Source organism: Papio anubis, chromosome 9 (assembly GCF_008728515.1).
Source record: "Papio anubis isolate 15944 chromosome 9, Panubis1.0, whole genome shotgun sequence".
In the NCBI taxonomy this organism is placed as follows: domain Eukaryota; kingdom Metazoa; phylum Chordata; class Mammalia; order Primates; family Cercopithecidae; genus Papio; species Papio anubis.
In genome coordinates this window covers 32212074-32229333 of record NC_044984.1, presented here as the reverse complement: position 1 = coordinate 32229333, position 17260 = coordinate 32212074, and the positions used below count along the sequence as shown (strand labels likewise).

The following is a 17260-nucleotide window of genomic DNA, read 5'->3' as shown; positions in this document are numbered from 1 at the left end:
AAGTGGGTGTTTTTCTCAATTTGAAAATGAAATTTTGGAGATTAACAACTTAATTGAATTTCCCAGGATCTCACTTTTAGAAAGTAGAAAACTGGGGGTCAAACACAAATTTAATTAAAGTTATTTCTCTGAATTACTGGTCTCTCCAACTTCTAGACCATGAATAAAGAAATGAGAATCATGTAAATCAGAACCTGAGCTATCTGAGTAAGCCCAATAGATGTTAATAGTGTATCATGAAAAAAGTTTAAGACCCCAGCTCTGTGGACCTGGGTGCATAATCAGCAAGTCATTTCCCTCAAAAGTAAACCTGCCACAAATTTCTTACCAGGCATGATTTCATTGAATCCTGTAAACAGCTCTTTAAGGGGCATCCTAAATTGTCCATTGTCACATTCATTTTCATTTGTCCACCATCTATGCAGTAAAAGACCACGTATAAATCGACATCAGGGTCCTGTGGACCGTTCTGCTTTATAAAAATGAAACAAAACAGGTCAGGTTTTATCCAGATTAATTAAATAATATATTCAGTTCTTCAAAAAATATGTACTAGTATGTACCAGCTATGCACCATACTCTTCAGTACGTTGTAGAAAGTAAGACAGCCAAGAACCCTGCTGTCCTGGGTGTTATATGTGAGAGTCAGGGAAACAAACAAAAAAGAATTTAAAAGATGATATCAGACAATAAGTACTACCAAAAGTATGTGAAGGGTCTGGGAGTGGGGTGAGTATAGGATATGAAGGGTGTGCAGTCTCAGAATGAATGATGGGGGAAGGCCCCAGTACAGAAATGCTGTTTGAATTGACTTCTGCATGGTAAGAAGTCAGCCATATAAAGATTTAAGAGAAAGAAGTGCTAGTCAAAGGGAAAAAAACAAACAGAGGCCCCAAAGCAGGAACCAACTTCATTTGTTTGAGTAACACACATACATACACACACACACACAAAGAAAGACATTTGTGTCTGCATCAGACCTTGGAGGGGAGAGGAATGAGAAAATATTAGAGAGAAAGGTAGGGCCCGGAAGACATAAACCTTATGTGTGACGTTCTAATGTATTAGCCACACAAAGACATATTTAAGTGTGGACAGATTGAGAGGTTGAGGTGGGCACATCACTTGAGGTCAAGAGTTTGAGAGCAGACTGGCCAACAGTCCAAACTAAAAATACAAAAACTAGCCAGGCGTGGTGTCACATGCCTGTAATCCCAGCTACTCAGGTGGCTGAGACAGGAGAATCACTCGTCATACCACTGCACTTCAGCCTGGGCAACAGAGCGAGACCCTGTCTCAAAAAACAAATGTGGATGGGGATGTTCTTAATAATTACCCCCATAATAATAGGTATGAACCAGGAATGTCCCAGGCACACCAGGACTTGAAGTTATTCCACTTATATGCCGAAGTAAGGAGTTTGGATTTTATTCCACTACAGTTGTGATCCCTTAGAGAGTTTTAAGCAAGAGATTTGCATTTCATAAATGTTCACTTTGCTGTGTGAAGATTAACCTCTGGAATGAGAGTTTTGTTTTTGAGGCTAGTGAAGTAATCCTGGCAAGCAGTGATGGTGGCTTGAATGGCAGTAATAGAGCCGAAAAGAAAGTCACTGGTTTGGGATATATTTTGTAGATAGTGTAGATAGGACTTACCCATAGGTTGCTCATAGGGGTGAGGATAAAAGAATGATAGTCACTACTGGGTTTTCGGCTTCAGCCTTTGGGTGAATCGTGATGCCATTTGTTGATTGTGGAAACGCTGACAGGAGAATCAGTTTTGGAAGATGATGGGGCATGGGTGGGATCAGTAGTCTGGTTTTGACTATGTTAAGTTTGAGATTCTTGTTGTAAGTACAAGTGGAGATAGCAAATAAGCAGCTGGGATACAATCATTTTGCTTACTGCATTCAGAATAGCTTTCTTGCAATGTTATTTGTATTATCCTCAATAAAACAATTTAAAATGACACTCCAGTATTCTACTAAAGTGATTTTGTATTCAATATCTTTCATTATTTTTTGTTTTCACCTTTCAGTGTTTGAAATTGCTAACATTCCGATTGCCTTTCTAGGAAAGCGTAGACCTGGGTGAAATCATGTTTTCCCTTTGTTACTTGCCGACGGCAGGGCGTATGACATTGACAGTCATTAAGTGCAGAAATCTGAAGGCGATGGATATTACTGGCTCATCAGGTATGTACACAATGGCCATAGGACCAAGAGCACAATCCCAAATAAAATATTTCATGTATCTAAAATGATATATGACTGTTGAATTATTTGTCTATAATGGGGTACTACAAAAGAAAAAACAAGATTACAAATTTAAATGTTCCAATTCATCTCTTTTATTTACATTATCAATATGAAATTTTTAAAAGGTGTTATCAAATAGATCTGAATTTGGGTTCTGGTTTCTATTTCTTCCTCTACCAATTTAGTACTGTCTCAAAAATACATAATTTACCATCTACTCCCCTACTTTCAGTTAGTCAGTTGTTTATAAAGGAAGATTCTTAGGCTTTAAGTGGTGAGTGAGGCCATGTGAAGATATATTTTAGTCTGAACTTATTCCCCTCACCTGATCTGCAGAGAAATAACCATGTTCCACGACCATCATTTGCATTTGCATTTTTGCCACCTAACTAAAAATGTGTGCATCTCTAGTGTCTGAAATAAATAATAAAATAAATCAATGCTTCTTGAAGATTCTGAAAGAAATTCTTGAAGGAAATGCCTCTTGTGCTAACTCTGATAAAAAGATAAAGACACATCGTGTTTCTTCATCCCTTTATTTAATTCACTGCAGTTCTGGGTAATTATTTAGAATTTAATACATAAGCACTGGCACAACTCTGTGGAAGAAAAATGATACGCGAAGAGTAGGGAGACTGGTAGGCATTTGTTGTATTAAACAGAAATAAGAAATGGTGGAAATAAAGGATGACATTTGGGGAAGATCTATAATTTGTGGTTTTGCAGAACAACAACAAAATCTAAATTTGCATCACAGAAAACATCAGGGAACTATAAGTTCTAGTGTGGAAATAGCTCCAGGATGTACAAGTGGATTTTTAAAAAGGGGTAAAAAATTAACATGAATATTATGCACCCTTCTGTGTAGGAATGGGGAAATTTGGAATATATATATTCATATTGCTAATATCTGTATGAAAAATACTGAAGTGATATACAAAAACTAAGGGATGAAGAGGGATGAAGACAAATGGGAGAGAGACTACTTACTGTATATCTATCATGGAGTTTTGAACTATGTCATGATGTTCATTTTTTAAAATTTGCAATACATAGTGTGTATGTGAAAGTAGAACAACAAGTAAATTCTACATTAATTTTGGTGAGAAGGTCTTGGGTCAGTAAATGTTGAAGAATTTAAGATAAACAGTGTACTCTGCAAATTGTTCATTCTACTCTTTTTTACCGTGTATGAAAAGAGATCAAATTTTGAGACAAGAAAACAACATCAAAGTTATAATTAAGTGCAAGATTACATTTTACTTATATGAAACTTTTCATCAGAGAAACGCTTGCTTTGAGAGCACCTCCTCATTAATCCTCACAACAGGCTTGTGAATCAACTAAAGAGCCAGTAAATTATCCTTGTCACGAGCAGAGAAATGCAGTCGGAGACGTGATGGGAGTTACAAAGGGTAATCCATGCCTCTCATTCCCATTGTTCATTAGAAGGCCTAGGCCTGTGGGCTCAAACACAAAGCTGTATCACAGAAATGAGCTTCTCCTTAGGATGTACTTCCTGTTATTTAAAAATTTAAAAATAAATAGGAAACAGAGATTAACATTACCCTGCTATCTTGTTTTCCTCTATATACCCCATTTCCAGCCACGAATACCTTGCTTCTTGATGGGAATGCTTTGGAAATATACAGATACATATTTCAAGAGTTTAAGAAGCATTCACATGCTCAAATAAATTAATATTGTCATCATTTTGGTTTATTCTATGGAAATAAAATGTATTACTGTGGAAATAGGGAAAAAGAAATATTGGTGCTACAGGTAGAGGATGGTCAGAATGAAAAAAAAAATAAGATAGCAGACATTGATTGTTTAACTATCTAGTGTGCTCAACCCAATGTCAATATCACCTCCCAAAACCATACCTGCTTTGAATAGAAGGTACAAAAGTAAGGCTTGTTGGAAATTTTGTATAACCATCATATAGTCTTCTATCATACTTTAGCAGTTTTACAATTTAAGATGGTAAGGGTAATAGGAGAGATATCAAGTCAGCTGTAGCAGAACTTGTTAACAATTATCTGCTCCCTTTGGCCTATAAAAATGTAGCCCAACTAAATTTTTCTCCTGCAATTGGCATGATGTAGACAATGTCATATCAGGAGACTTCTTCCTGTGTGGCCATCTTTAAACCAAATATCCCCTTTTTTTATCATTTCCTGCTGTGCATGCAATAAATCACTTGTAAGTATCATTTTTTTCAATCGAAGTTCCTTATTAAGCAAATGATATTTTTAATTTTAGGTCCTTTTCCAGTACTTGAAGGAAATTCCAAGTATATTTTTTGCTCTCTAATTGCTGCTTATTGTGATCTCTATCTGTCTAGGTACAGTGTTGCTAAGTCTTTCCCAAGTTTTGATCTTCTTACTCTAGACCATTTTGAAAGAAACTAACCTTACTAGAATTATTATTTTTTTGGAGACAAATTTAAAATTGGTAATACTAAAGGTCTTAACATAGGCCTTAGTACTGTATGTCTTATTTAGTAAAAATAAACTGCAGTTTTATTTATACTTTGGACTATTACTTTTATTCTAATAAAGTTATCTTCTTATTCCTAGATCCTTATGTCAAAGTGTCCCTGATGTGTGAAGGTCGAAGATTAAAAAAGAGGAAAACAACTACAAAGAAAAACACTCTAAACCCTGTGTACAATGAGGCCATTATTTTTGACATCCCTCCGGAGAACGTGGACCAGGTCAGCCTCTCCATTGCAGTCATGGATTATGATAGGTATGTATATCTCTCTACTCACTGAACGGCAGCCATGTGTAGTCATGCACAAGCCAAACTCAGCTTTTCAGGTCATTTACTGCTACAACAGTTTTAATTTAAATTGGAGGAGGGAATATTGATTCCTTCAAAATTCGTTGTTTTCTGTGTTAGAGTTCTGGATTTTCATTTCCAAAAGAAGTCATCTTTAAATTAAAATTCACCTGGGACTGGTGAAAGAATGGGTCCAGAAGTGATATAGAACATATTCAGGAAAGCACTATTGTGGAGTCTTTTTACAGTAACAACAGAGATTATAATCAACAGAATTTGTTTTACCAACTAGGCTGGAATATGAATATCATGGTGCTTACCCGAGCTCTCTCATTAACTAGCTGCATGAGAGGACATGTTACATAATCACTCTGAGAATCACTTCTCCCATTTGTAAAACTTAAGCATCCTATAGAACTGTAAACAATGAGGAATAAGAGTGGAAAGTGAATAGTAGCCATAAGGATACAGCTTTGATGCCTTCACATTAATCTTAAAGCATTGCTTTATGGATAGTGCTTCCAGATCACACAGTTTGAGTCACTCCTGCTTTCACGAAAACATTGCAGCCTCCCCTATGCAGCTCTGAAGATCCTTCCCACTGCAGCTCTTACCTTTGCCCTCCCACTCTCCCCGTTGCCTGGACTGTCCTCCAGCTTCGTGTATCTTGTCCCATCAACACCCCACATCCTTGCTTATGTCAGCACCTCTGTAAGTCTTGCTTTGTTGACCAATCCTCTTCTTCCTCTGAACTCTTGTCCTATCAACAGTTTGTGTCTCTTATTTGGGCCTTACTGTATACTTCCTCTTATTATTTTGCCTTTTAGATTTATACAATTTTTGGAAATGAATGCTTATGTTTTTAACCTACAAAATTATCAGCGCATAAAGAGTAGCTTAGTACATTTATTTTGTTCTAAAACACACAAACAAACACGAAGTGTCCATTTTATAGTATCATCACCAGGACCCTATAACTGAGAGAAATTAATGTGCTCAGCTCTGGCTTAGAGCTAGGGGGAAAAAACACTGAAAAATAACATTTGCAAGCACCATCTATTAGAACATTTATAATTTAAAATTTAAATTATAATTTTAAAAAAATGTATAATTTTTAAAAAGTTCACTTGTGACTACTATTTAGAAAGAGAGAGAACTCTTGAAGTAGTTGGAATTTCAAACCTAAAAAAGCTGCAGATGTTTTTGTCAGGAGCCCCATTCTGCTTTGCCAGTTACCTCCATTGAGTTCTCACAGCAGTATAAGTGCAGGTAGATGCAACTGAGCATTTGTCACTTGGGCAGTTTTATGGAAATGGATGCTAACAAGATATGCACAGGAAGACAAAATTTTTGTACCTAAAAACATGCTTGTTGGGAAAATTTCATATTAAAGAAAATAATACTACATATACATATCTACATCAGTGATGGGAAAAAAGTAATGAAATTGTTCTAAAATCATCTCAGAAGTATCTTTGGAGATGTCTGTCAAAATTGAAAGCTCCTTCCAATGACATTCCATTCTTGAGAAGCAGCTTAACCACATGTGCTCTTCAGTCAACAACTCATTTGATTCAGCTCCTGTCTCTGCCTCTTACTAAGTATGTAAAGTCAGGCCAGCTCCTAACCTTCTGGGCATTTAGTTTATTTATAAAACGAGAGAATGATAATAATGATATTCATGGTCATGGTGGGAGAATTAAGTGGGTCAGTACATTTAAACTACTTAGAACACTGACAGATAATAAGCTCTCAAAAATATTAACTGTTATTATTATCATCTTGATTCATTGCTGTGAAAGCAGGACCTGAATAGAAAACACAAATGTTGTCCAGTATGTTTTCTGTTATGCAAAAATAAATCACATGCCATGCAACTGAACATAATCCTGCCCTATTTAATTGTAATACAAGTGGTAACACACTGACATATCATTTAGAGCCAATTAAAGAAAATTGGTACTGTATTTCTTGGTGAGAAATCTAAACATCGTTATAAAACATTAAGCCTCGTGGAAAGAACAAGATTTGCTTCACATCACTTATATTAAATAAGACTGTTTGCAAGAAAGACACTCATACAGCTAAAGCCCTACTGGTATTTCTCATTCATGCCATTTTTATTATGATGAAATGTGCTTAAACTACAAAGCACTGAAATGGTTTGTGTGTGCCTCTTATTCACATTCATTTTTTGAATGTTGATACTGTTTAGTAAATGTTGATTTACTTAAGAGATTTCTTTCGGTCTGAAGTAGTATAATCTGCAAAATTACAGAATCTAATGTTTTAATCATATGTTTAAAATTCTACTAAGATTTGTGAAGCTCCCTTTATCTTTGAATGTTGGAAATGAAAGTATAATATTCCACAAATCATAGGGTAGGACACAATGAGGTCATAGGAGTATGCAGAACAGGACTGGATGCTGAGGGTCTTGGGCGAGACCACTGGAATGAAATGCTGGCCTATCATCGAAAACCAATAACACACTGGCACCCCTTGCTGGAGGTAAGTTTGTGAGTTCCTTACATCTGCTCTTTTTGTTGTCTCTTTTACTTAAATAGTATTTATGTGCTAACCTTTATCTGATATTTTATGTATTCATCCTGGTTAAAAAAAATAGAAAAGATTGTTCTTGCTTTTGTCCCACATTCTCTAACATTTAATATGCAAAGTTCTGTGTGCCTCCTTGGATTTTAAAAAACACTACATTTTCTGGGCTTCGTATTCTTTTGGACAGTAAGCCATTTGCAAGTTTTTTGTTTTTTGTTTTTTGTTTTTTGGTTTGTTTTTTTTTTTTTGCATAGTCTGAAAACTTACATCTGTGAAGGCTGGAGCAATCTAGTAAGTTTATTACTAACTGGAAACTGCATTTTTGTCCTTCTCTTCTGTAAGAAACAGTCACCTTACCCAGAGTTTTCCACAATCCCTAAATAAAAGTGCTGTCACCTAATATAACTTTTCTGCGTAACGGGAAAGATATGTCTCCCTCAACTCTGATCAGGAAGTAAAACTGCCCACAGGTTTTAAAAATATTGAGGTGTCAGTTTAGTCGAGTTCAAGGCTTGGCTCTGCTATGTGACTGCTTATTGTAAAACCTCAGGCAAGTTGCTTTACCCTCTGTGTTTCTGCTCTGACTCTGAAATAGTGGTAAACTCAGAGTAAAACTAAAGAAATGCTGAATATTAAGTGCTTAGTGCTTCCTGTTCCAGCACTAGGGACTGGATTGAATGGGAGAGACTGTGCAGTATAATTGACTAAGTATCAGTGGGACCAGGTTCTAATCTCAGTTTGGTCACAAAAAAACGCGACCTCGGCTGTGTTACTAAGGCCATTGTAAGGGAAATAGGATGAACACCGAATGAGCATTGCATGTTCACACAGGTGAACTGTCGTCGTCAGTATCTGTTTATATGTGAATGTGTCAAGTCTTTATCTGACTTCATAATTCAGTATAAATCATAAAAGATAGACACACACACACACACAAATGCATCTACACACACACACACACAGAGAGAGAGAGAGAGAGAGAGAGAGAGAGATACGCAGTCACTTGGTGTTTTCCCCTAGAACTTCATAAGTATAGACGTGTCTTCTCTGAGTAGCTCACATCTTAGAAAGTTATTATTTGTTTCAAACGGTGAATGTTGCCTAAAGTACACTTTACTGCTTATTGTATGATTAGTATTCTTTTCCTGATTCTCATCTTTTCGTGTGAAAAGTGAACATTAATTCTAAAAATCTAAAAAGGAGAGTAAAGCCATGTTGGGCAGGAACTCACTCTGAGTGGAGAGGTGGATTCTAATTTTGTTTCTCTGGCTGTCTACTTCTGAGCAGGCTGTTTACTCCGCCTCCAACGACACTTCTCCATGTTTCACAAAAATAGAACTGCATGCCTCTACAGGCTGCGCAGGGATGATGCAGGGAGAAATGAGATAATGTGAGCAAGAACTCTTAAGGAATGAGAGAAAGGTGCTTTATGACCAAGGCATAGTAATTATTTATTAGTGCTTAATAAGCAGCTTTACATTTCTCTGAGGAAGGGGGATTCTGTAATAGGCACATATTTGTGTTTGGGAACGTGTGGACACTTTTTTTGTCATAATAGAATATACAGGAAGATAAGCTACAATATAGTCATCAGAAAAAGATCCCAGATAGTTATTGAGAACAAGATTGTGTAAATATACATTCTCCAGCAAAATAGCTCCTTTTAACCCCTGTTTCTATATTCATTGGTCAAACAGAATATATGGACTAGGGACCTAAGAACTAGCTGGATTGTGCATTATAAGAAAAATAAGTATGTAATTATATATGTTGTTGTCACAGAAGGCATAAATATGAGAAGGGAAGAGTTATTCGAGAGTTGTGTCCATTGGTACAACAAAGACTAAAGTATCATGTAGAAAATCGGGTTCCTCCACCGTCGCGGTGGCTCATGCCTGTAATCCCAGCACGTTGGGAGGCCAAGGCGGGTGGATCGCTTGAGGTCAGGAGTTCAAGACCAGCCTGGCCAACATGGTGAAACCCCGTCTGTACTAAAAATACAAAAATTAACCAGGCTTGGTGGCAGGTGCCTGTAATCCAAGCTACTTGGGATGCTGACACAGGAGAATCACGTAACCCAAGGAGGCAGAGGTTGCAGTGAGCCAAGATACACCACTGCACTCCAGCCTGGGCGACAAGAGTGAGACTCCATCTCAAAAAAAAAGAAAAGAAAAAGAAAATCGGGTTCCTTTTATCTAGATAGTCATTCATTTTGTTGTAATTAAACTTTTTAAATACACACAGGCATTTAAGGATTGTGCGAAAGTATCTCTGTCACTTGGGGCTTCCATCTGCCAAATGCAGTTCTCATCTCGTTAACCGCCTCCATGATCACCTCCTGCCTTAGAGCAAGTGGAATGCAGTATCTTGTGTTTACTTCAGTTCTCTTGTGTTTAGTCTCTTACTGCTCTTTCCTAGAAATTGCCCCTCACTAAAGTAAACCAGCCTGGCCAACATGGTGAAACCCTGTCTCTACTAAAAATACGAAAATTAGCCGGGCTTTACTTTACTAAAGTAAACCATTTATTTTTTGTAGAAAAAAAGCTAAAACCCGTTGTAAAATTTGAAATTATTCTGCAGTTTTAAATAGTTGTCTACACAGGGCTGCTCCATGTACGTCTGTGTACCATGCTCTGCCTACATTCTATGAGACATCCATGTCCCTTCATGGTAGCAGAGAAGGTAAGTTCTGAAGGGCAAAGGGAGTTATGTATTTCTTTTCTTCAGAGATTCACATATTATGGTTGAATATTCACTACTAAAAGGGAGCAATGATTAACCACTGTATTCTGTTTCTGTACTAGATCATATGTTATGAAATTATTGTCTTTCAGTTACCTGGCCGGGCGACCAGTTTTGATAGTCAAGGATCCTGCCCTTCTCCTAAACCACCTTCCACACCATAATGCCTCCAAAATAAGACCATGATATTAAGAACCTAGGATCATGTGCTCATTGAATCAGAAAAAAAAAGTGGAAGGTTTGATTTCCTCATTTAAAATATATCCATAGTAATCAACGAACTTGATGTGCACTTTTTTATTTACTTTTATTGTTGATTTTTTAACTTTGAACATCAATACATTTTACTTGAATACATATAGTCCTTAGTTGCATAAGGCATTTTATCCTTTGCGTCAAATGCCTGTTAGCACAGAGTGTTTTACTATGTTGTAATTGTTTACATAAGCAAAGAAATGGTTTTTTAAACAGTTCATATTTATCTAAAATTAAATATAGTTTATGCTGCTATTGTATAAAGTAGCAGATGTCACATATGTATGGGTTTGATTTTGTTATACTGTGTTCATTTCTAATTGTGCATGTGGTTCTATATAAACTTAAAAGGAGATTTTGAACTTAACTTACACAACAAATCCTTGCACAATCAAATTAATGTTACTTATCTGATAATACTTTCTTACATTCCCAGAAAATTACTTTCTTGGTGAGGTTTGGCTCTGCTAAACTCAAAACTTTGTCTCTCAAGCTTGTTCTTTAAAACACACAGACAAAGCTGTAAATTTAAAGAATCATTTTGAATATAAATTTAAGAAGTAATGCTTATTGGCTGAAAAATGGAGGCTGAGCCATTGTGGCTACCATTTTATACTGGTTTACTGTAACATTAGCTCAAATATCTGTTGCACTGTTTAACTGATATTTTTTTAATTCTAATAATCTTCACCTCAAATGTAGCATTAGTATTTCTAAGTGAACAGAATCAGAAGTTCATTTTTTAAGTGTTTGTAAGGTTCTCAAGTACTGTGACATGTATTTTTTGTGACTTGAAGCTATCATATAGATCCTGTATTTCTGATAGACCGTACTGACAAACACCAAAGGAACAACAACACTGTCTGTGTTCATCATCGTTTAGATTGTACACGATAATGGTGACTCTTAAACCCAGTCAGAAGCTAATCATTGGAATTGAGTACTTTCATAAAGAAAAGATGATTTATTTTCAGCAAAATATAGACATATACCATAAATATTAATAATACACCTTCAATGCTTAATAATAATAAACACATTAATTCTAAAGGCCCAGGCCTCCAGTCCTTGCATGAAAGGCATTTGCCTTCATAAGGATCAAGGTTCAGGCCACTACATGTAAAAACTATGCAAATGTTTTTACAGAACAGAACTTTCTTTTAAATCAGGTCAACATATTTTGTCCCATTTTCAGGCCCTGTTGGAAAGTATCTATACTAAATTACCCCAACCTTACTTTTGAGATGTGTGGTGTGGATAGTATATATTTCAAGCTTATTTCAAAATTGATGGTTTTTTAAAAAAAAGGCAAGAAAATAAAAACATATTTACCTGGATGAGAAAATTTTATCAGCGGTTATGAAATTTTTATTTTTGTAAAATCCCATTGTTTCTAAATGTTAAAAAAAGTTTTAAAAGCATTAACATTTTGTTGACATCTCTTGTAGTGATGGCATTACTATTAATTAAGAGGTAAATATTTTGCACATTAACCTTTTTAAAGGCAAACATAGTTCTGCCTCAGATTTTTCAAGAATGCTTATACCACCCTAAGGGAAAACAGGTACTCCTAGCTAACATTTTCTCATTTAAAATAATAGAAGAAAGCTGTTTGGAAACACTTGGCTACCTTGTCAAGCCTAAAAGGATTATTTGCTATAGGTAAAATGACAGATGACACTTGCATTTTGAAATTATTTGTTTTATTGGGAAATAAAACTTTTCAAATGGGAAGACAAAGTTATACTATTAATAGAATGACATTTTTGGAGACAATTGTTTTATTACTAGATATAACTGAAGCTTAAAGTAAATTAACAATTACATTTCCTAAGTGAGTATAATTCTTTTCACCCAAAAACATATTTGAAGGACTTTTTGTTGATTCTTAGAAACTCGCTTTTCTTTACTTCCTAAGGAGAAAAAGCCAATGCTTGTGATGAAAAAATGTGAACCCATTGGCCAATCAGAAGACTCTAATATGGGAATTGTAGATTAAAATAAGTTTTTAAAATAATTTTTTAAATGTTTCCTTGAAGTTAGAATAAACTCAGCATGCAAGGATATGTGTTAATCCTGAGAAAGAGATTAAGAAGAGGAAATTCACCACAACTGATCTTTCATGTAATTCAGGAGGTAGGTTTATGCTCAGATTAATAAGGCATGATTGTTAAAAATGACAGTTCATATTATTAAAATGTAATCCTAACACTTTTAATACAACACACCCTCACTCTCTACAGCCCACACATTCATATACACATAACTTACCATCTTTCTGCTTGTAAGTGAAGATGAAATATTTTTAGTTTCAGTATTTAAAATAAGGTTGATATTACAAATCTCCTCTCATTTGTGTGGGACATCACATTTTAATGACAGTACTGACACATTATGAAGTTGCAGTTCAGGTATATAATGAATATCTAATTTCAGGGACTTCTTCAGGGACTTACCAAATATAAGTCTAGGGAAAAAAAGAGTAAGGATTGATTCATTAGCATAACAACACTGATATTCTTTTTAGTTTTAGGGGAGGGATGTGTTGTTGTTTTTACCTGATTCACCAGGCAATCACGGGGATGAGGAAATTGAATATGAAAAGAACATTCATGTTTGTGGAGTATATCTTTTCATAAAACTCAAAACATTGTTTTTTTCACACTGGTTTCCTAATAATATTTTTCCCAACAATTGTTTTTGTCAGGCCAACCCTGTGTTTCTGATACTTCATTTAACATGTAAACATTTCTATATTGAATATATTCACAGTTCAGCAACAAATATCATTAAGACTACTGCTAGGGGAATAAAGACAGGAAAGCAGAGCCAAGCACTCACTTTCTTATGCAGTTTTGGGAAGTGTGTGCACGTTGTAGTTACTGCAGGGAGATCACAACTGATCAATACTGACTCAGGTTTTTGATAAATAAAAGCAAATATATTTGAACCTATTTGGTGGTGATAGTTCATTGACATTCCCAACTGTGTTTATTCTCCTCTGATGTTTATTATTATAAATTTTTGCAACTCAGTATAGAGGTATCAATCTCCTAAAGAATTCATTTAATGATTAATTACTGCAAAATTGAAAAAGCCAAACTTCCAACCCTGTGGTCAACTTTCACTATCCATAAAACAAAATATACCTTATTTGAGGATCAGTTACCAAAAGAGCCAAAGACTATTACAAATGAAGGGACACGAAATCTTAACATTGAACATGTGGTAATTTCTTTAGCTCCTCAAAAAGAGTACTTGAAATTATTTAAGAATGTATATTTTTATAGAATTTAGTCTGATTTTTTTTGCCACCTTAGTTGTAATACCAGGTAATTTAATTGCCTGATAATAAAGAACACCTGGAGTTGTTAAGGATTTGAGAGCGTCATTTGACCTCTACTAAATAAAAAGAAAATGCAGAGTTTTCTTCACTTGTTTTTGAAGCTGCTCTGGTTGTTTTGAGGTACTCTACTTGATCTAAATTTTTATAAACTTTAGGCTAAAAATATATTGCTGTCAATGAGACATGATTCAAAGAATGAAAGTAAAATAATTACATGACAGTTGAGAAAAGAAGCTAAAGCGTATGGAAATATGATATTGAGATGCAAAATCAAAAGAGGTGTGTGTTTTAACTTTTAGAGAAATGTATATAATTTAACATTGTTCCCAAAAAACCTATGACAGAGCATTTAATTGTTAACTCAGTGACATGGGTCAGGATACGATTCATCTGAACCTGCTGTAAAGACCCATTATTTCAAAGAAAAGAATGAGCTTGTATTTTCTATGAGAAACAGTTAATTAAACTAAATGTTGTTTCCAATACATTATTCAGTGATACCCTTTTAGGTAAGAATTTTATGTTTTATTAAAAGATTTCTATATATGTACTCAATATTCTGTTAATTAAAGTGAATGGTAATTTAATAAAAGATGTATTAGTAATTAGTTGTCATCTACCATTAACAGTTAACCAAAAAGATGTGTATTTGAACAGTGGCAGTTAATTAATACTCAGTTCAAGTGTCTTCTCATCAAAGTAAAAAGTTATTTTCCCTCTCACCCTGTTCATCGTGAACATAAGAAACCAGGGTATAATTTGGTGGCATGACATCATGCTACAGAGACTTAAAAAAATAAAGCACTCAATTAAAGGCTGAAGTGGAAGTGGGACTTAACAGTTTATTGAATGCAAACATTTTGAATACTAAAAGTGGTGACTGAAAAATACGTAGACAATGTTTAAGAGAAAGGGTAGCCTTTTTCATGCCTGAAATGATTTAAATACACTCCTGCCTGGAGGAATTGATTACGATGATTCTATACTGCGACACTAGAAATGACTTGCTATTGATAGATACATTTGTATGGAAATATTTTTATCTCAAACTGAGAATAATTTCTTCTAAACTCACCTGGACCATGAGAACCCTCTCCAAAAAGCAAAGTTATGCCTGATCTTGTCACCAGAGAGTCAAAGTAAGCCATTTTCTCCTGAAATTTCGCTGTAAGTGTAATCTGTTGTATGTATACAGATCCCCTTATTTACTGCACAGGGTGGTGGATTTCAGTTATTCAGTTTCACATTTTTGTTCCCTCAAAAATAATTTATTAGCTATTAATGAATATTATAAGCCAAAAGTGTTAAGAGAAATAAATCTCAATGTTGGAAGGTTAATGCATTAGCTGTTTATTTCATCAACCCTTTCAAAATTTTTTGTTTAATTTTCCTAATCTGAGCATCAATATATGAATGATATTTGGCTATGATTTTTCCATAGAATAAAGTTCGTGGACCCAAAACAACCTTAATCCCTAGGTTGTTTACAAACTGGTCATTGAATTATTCTGTATAAAAATTGCATGATTTGTTCTATTTATACTTATATAGATCATTTTGTGAGTTTCATTGTAATTTTTGTTTTTCTTTAAAAATACCCTGGAAGTTTTCCACTTAAAGAACATAGTAATCTCCAGTGTGAATAGCTTCATAAATTTTATCACTGTATAAATAAACAGGTAGACCAACTATAATATACAAAATATTTGCATTTATAGTTTCTTTTATTGACAAATGTCCAGCCCAAAGGGTGTCATTCACATTAGCTTGTTATTGACCTTTCCGACTGAAAGAAGTGATCGGGTTCACCTGCAAAATATGGAGAAATTATGAACAATGAAGCGAAACCTTTATTTCAGGATGAAGAAGTCAAAGTCGAAAAGAACTGCCTCACATTGTAAATGTGATGAGTCCACTAACGAATAGTCCAAGATGTTGCCAATTATCAATTATTCTAAACTGCCAGGAACCACTAAAAATCCATCATTTCACTTGTAACATCAAATTATTTGGATCCATTATATCTGATTTTTTTGTACCTTTAGTCCTTGTTCGTTAGGTGACTTTTCAGCTGAATTTTGTGATTTGATACTTGGCCATTGTTCAAATCAGTATCTTTGATTTCCGTATTATAGAACAGAAATGTTAAAATCTTTTGAAATTTGTGTTTCTGGCCTTTGTACATTGTAAACAGTCATTTGTGAAACTTGACAGCATATAATTGTATTACTTAGAAAAAATTTTTTGCAACCACCTTTAAAAGATGTTACACAATGCAGTATTTTTACAATGTCTTCTTTAGAATGTGTGACTATATTTGTCAGGTTCAGATGAATTATGTAACAATTAAACCTCAAAGCTCTTATGAAGTATACAGTTTATGATTACTTTTGTAAAAGAAAATGGAAAGCATTTGAAATATAATTTTACTCTGTTTCATATGTACTTTGCAAAAGAAATAAAGTGATTATAAATTATCTTTGTCTGTGTTTATAGAAAATATATTTTCCAGATTTAATTTTGTGACCTTTATATTATTAAGATTTTCTCTAATAGACATTATTTGTGGCATTCATTAGTAGTGCAGAATGATATGTTTATCAATAATCCAATAATTCGGGCACTGAATATATGTTAAAGGTCTTCTGCAATATATGTCATTTTTATCACAAAATTATTCAATTAAATTTTTGATTATTTCCACTAAGAAGCAATGAAACAATCATGAGTCAAGTGTTAAAAGCCGTAAATGCCATTTACACACATTAGCTAAATTTGTTTTACCTTCCAAAAAAAATCCCAAGCCCCTAGAAATACCTTAGCAGGTGATTCAGCAGTTGGGGTGTATCAGATATTTTGCTGGATCATTTGTCTGCTTCTGCTTTGTCTCCAGTTTTCAAAATATTTTCATCAAGAATATAGGCGTAGCTACTAGTTTTAGACAGTAAACAGGGCACTGACTCAAAGAAAATCATAACTGTTGGCAAATCAGATGTTCTATACCTAGAGTCATTGTTTATTTATATCTATCTATATATATATAGATATATATATATGGCCAGGCATGTTGGCTCAGGCCTGTAATCCCAGCACTTTGGGAGGCTGAGGCAGGTGGATCACCTGTAGTCAGGAGTTCAAGACCAGCCTGACCAACATGGTGAAACCCTGTCTCTATAAAAAATAAAAAAAATTAGCCAGGCATGGTGGTGGGCACCTGTAGTCACAACTACTCAGGAGGCTGAGGAAGGAGAATCACTTGAACCAAGGAGGCAGAGGTTGCAGTGAGCCAAGATTACGCCACTATACTCAAGCCTGGG

General features: G+C 34.8%; 1 protein-coding gene across 1 annotated transcript in view; it reads left to right on the top strand.

Annotated features, from left to right (window-relative positions):
* The window catches only part of SYT10 (synaptotagmin 10), a 66653-nt gene extending 51660 nt beyond the window's left edge, over positions 1-14993 (top strand). The window contains exons 4-7 of the mRNA XM_003906194.4: positions 2074-2194; positions 4840-5011; positions 7426-7555; positions 10435-14993. Coding sequence (XP_003906243.1) covers positions 2074-2194; positions 4840-5011; positions 7426-7555; positions 10435-10506 — 495 coding nt within the window. The 3' untranslated portion in view covers positions 10507-14993. The remainder of the gene's footprint in view (positions 1-2073; positions 2195-4839; positions 5012-7425; positions 7556-10434) is intronic.
* The last annotated feature ends 2267 nt before the right edge of the window (positions 14994-17260 follow it).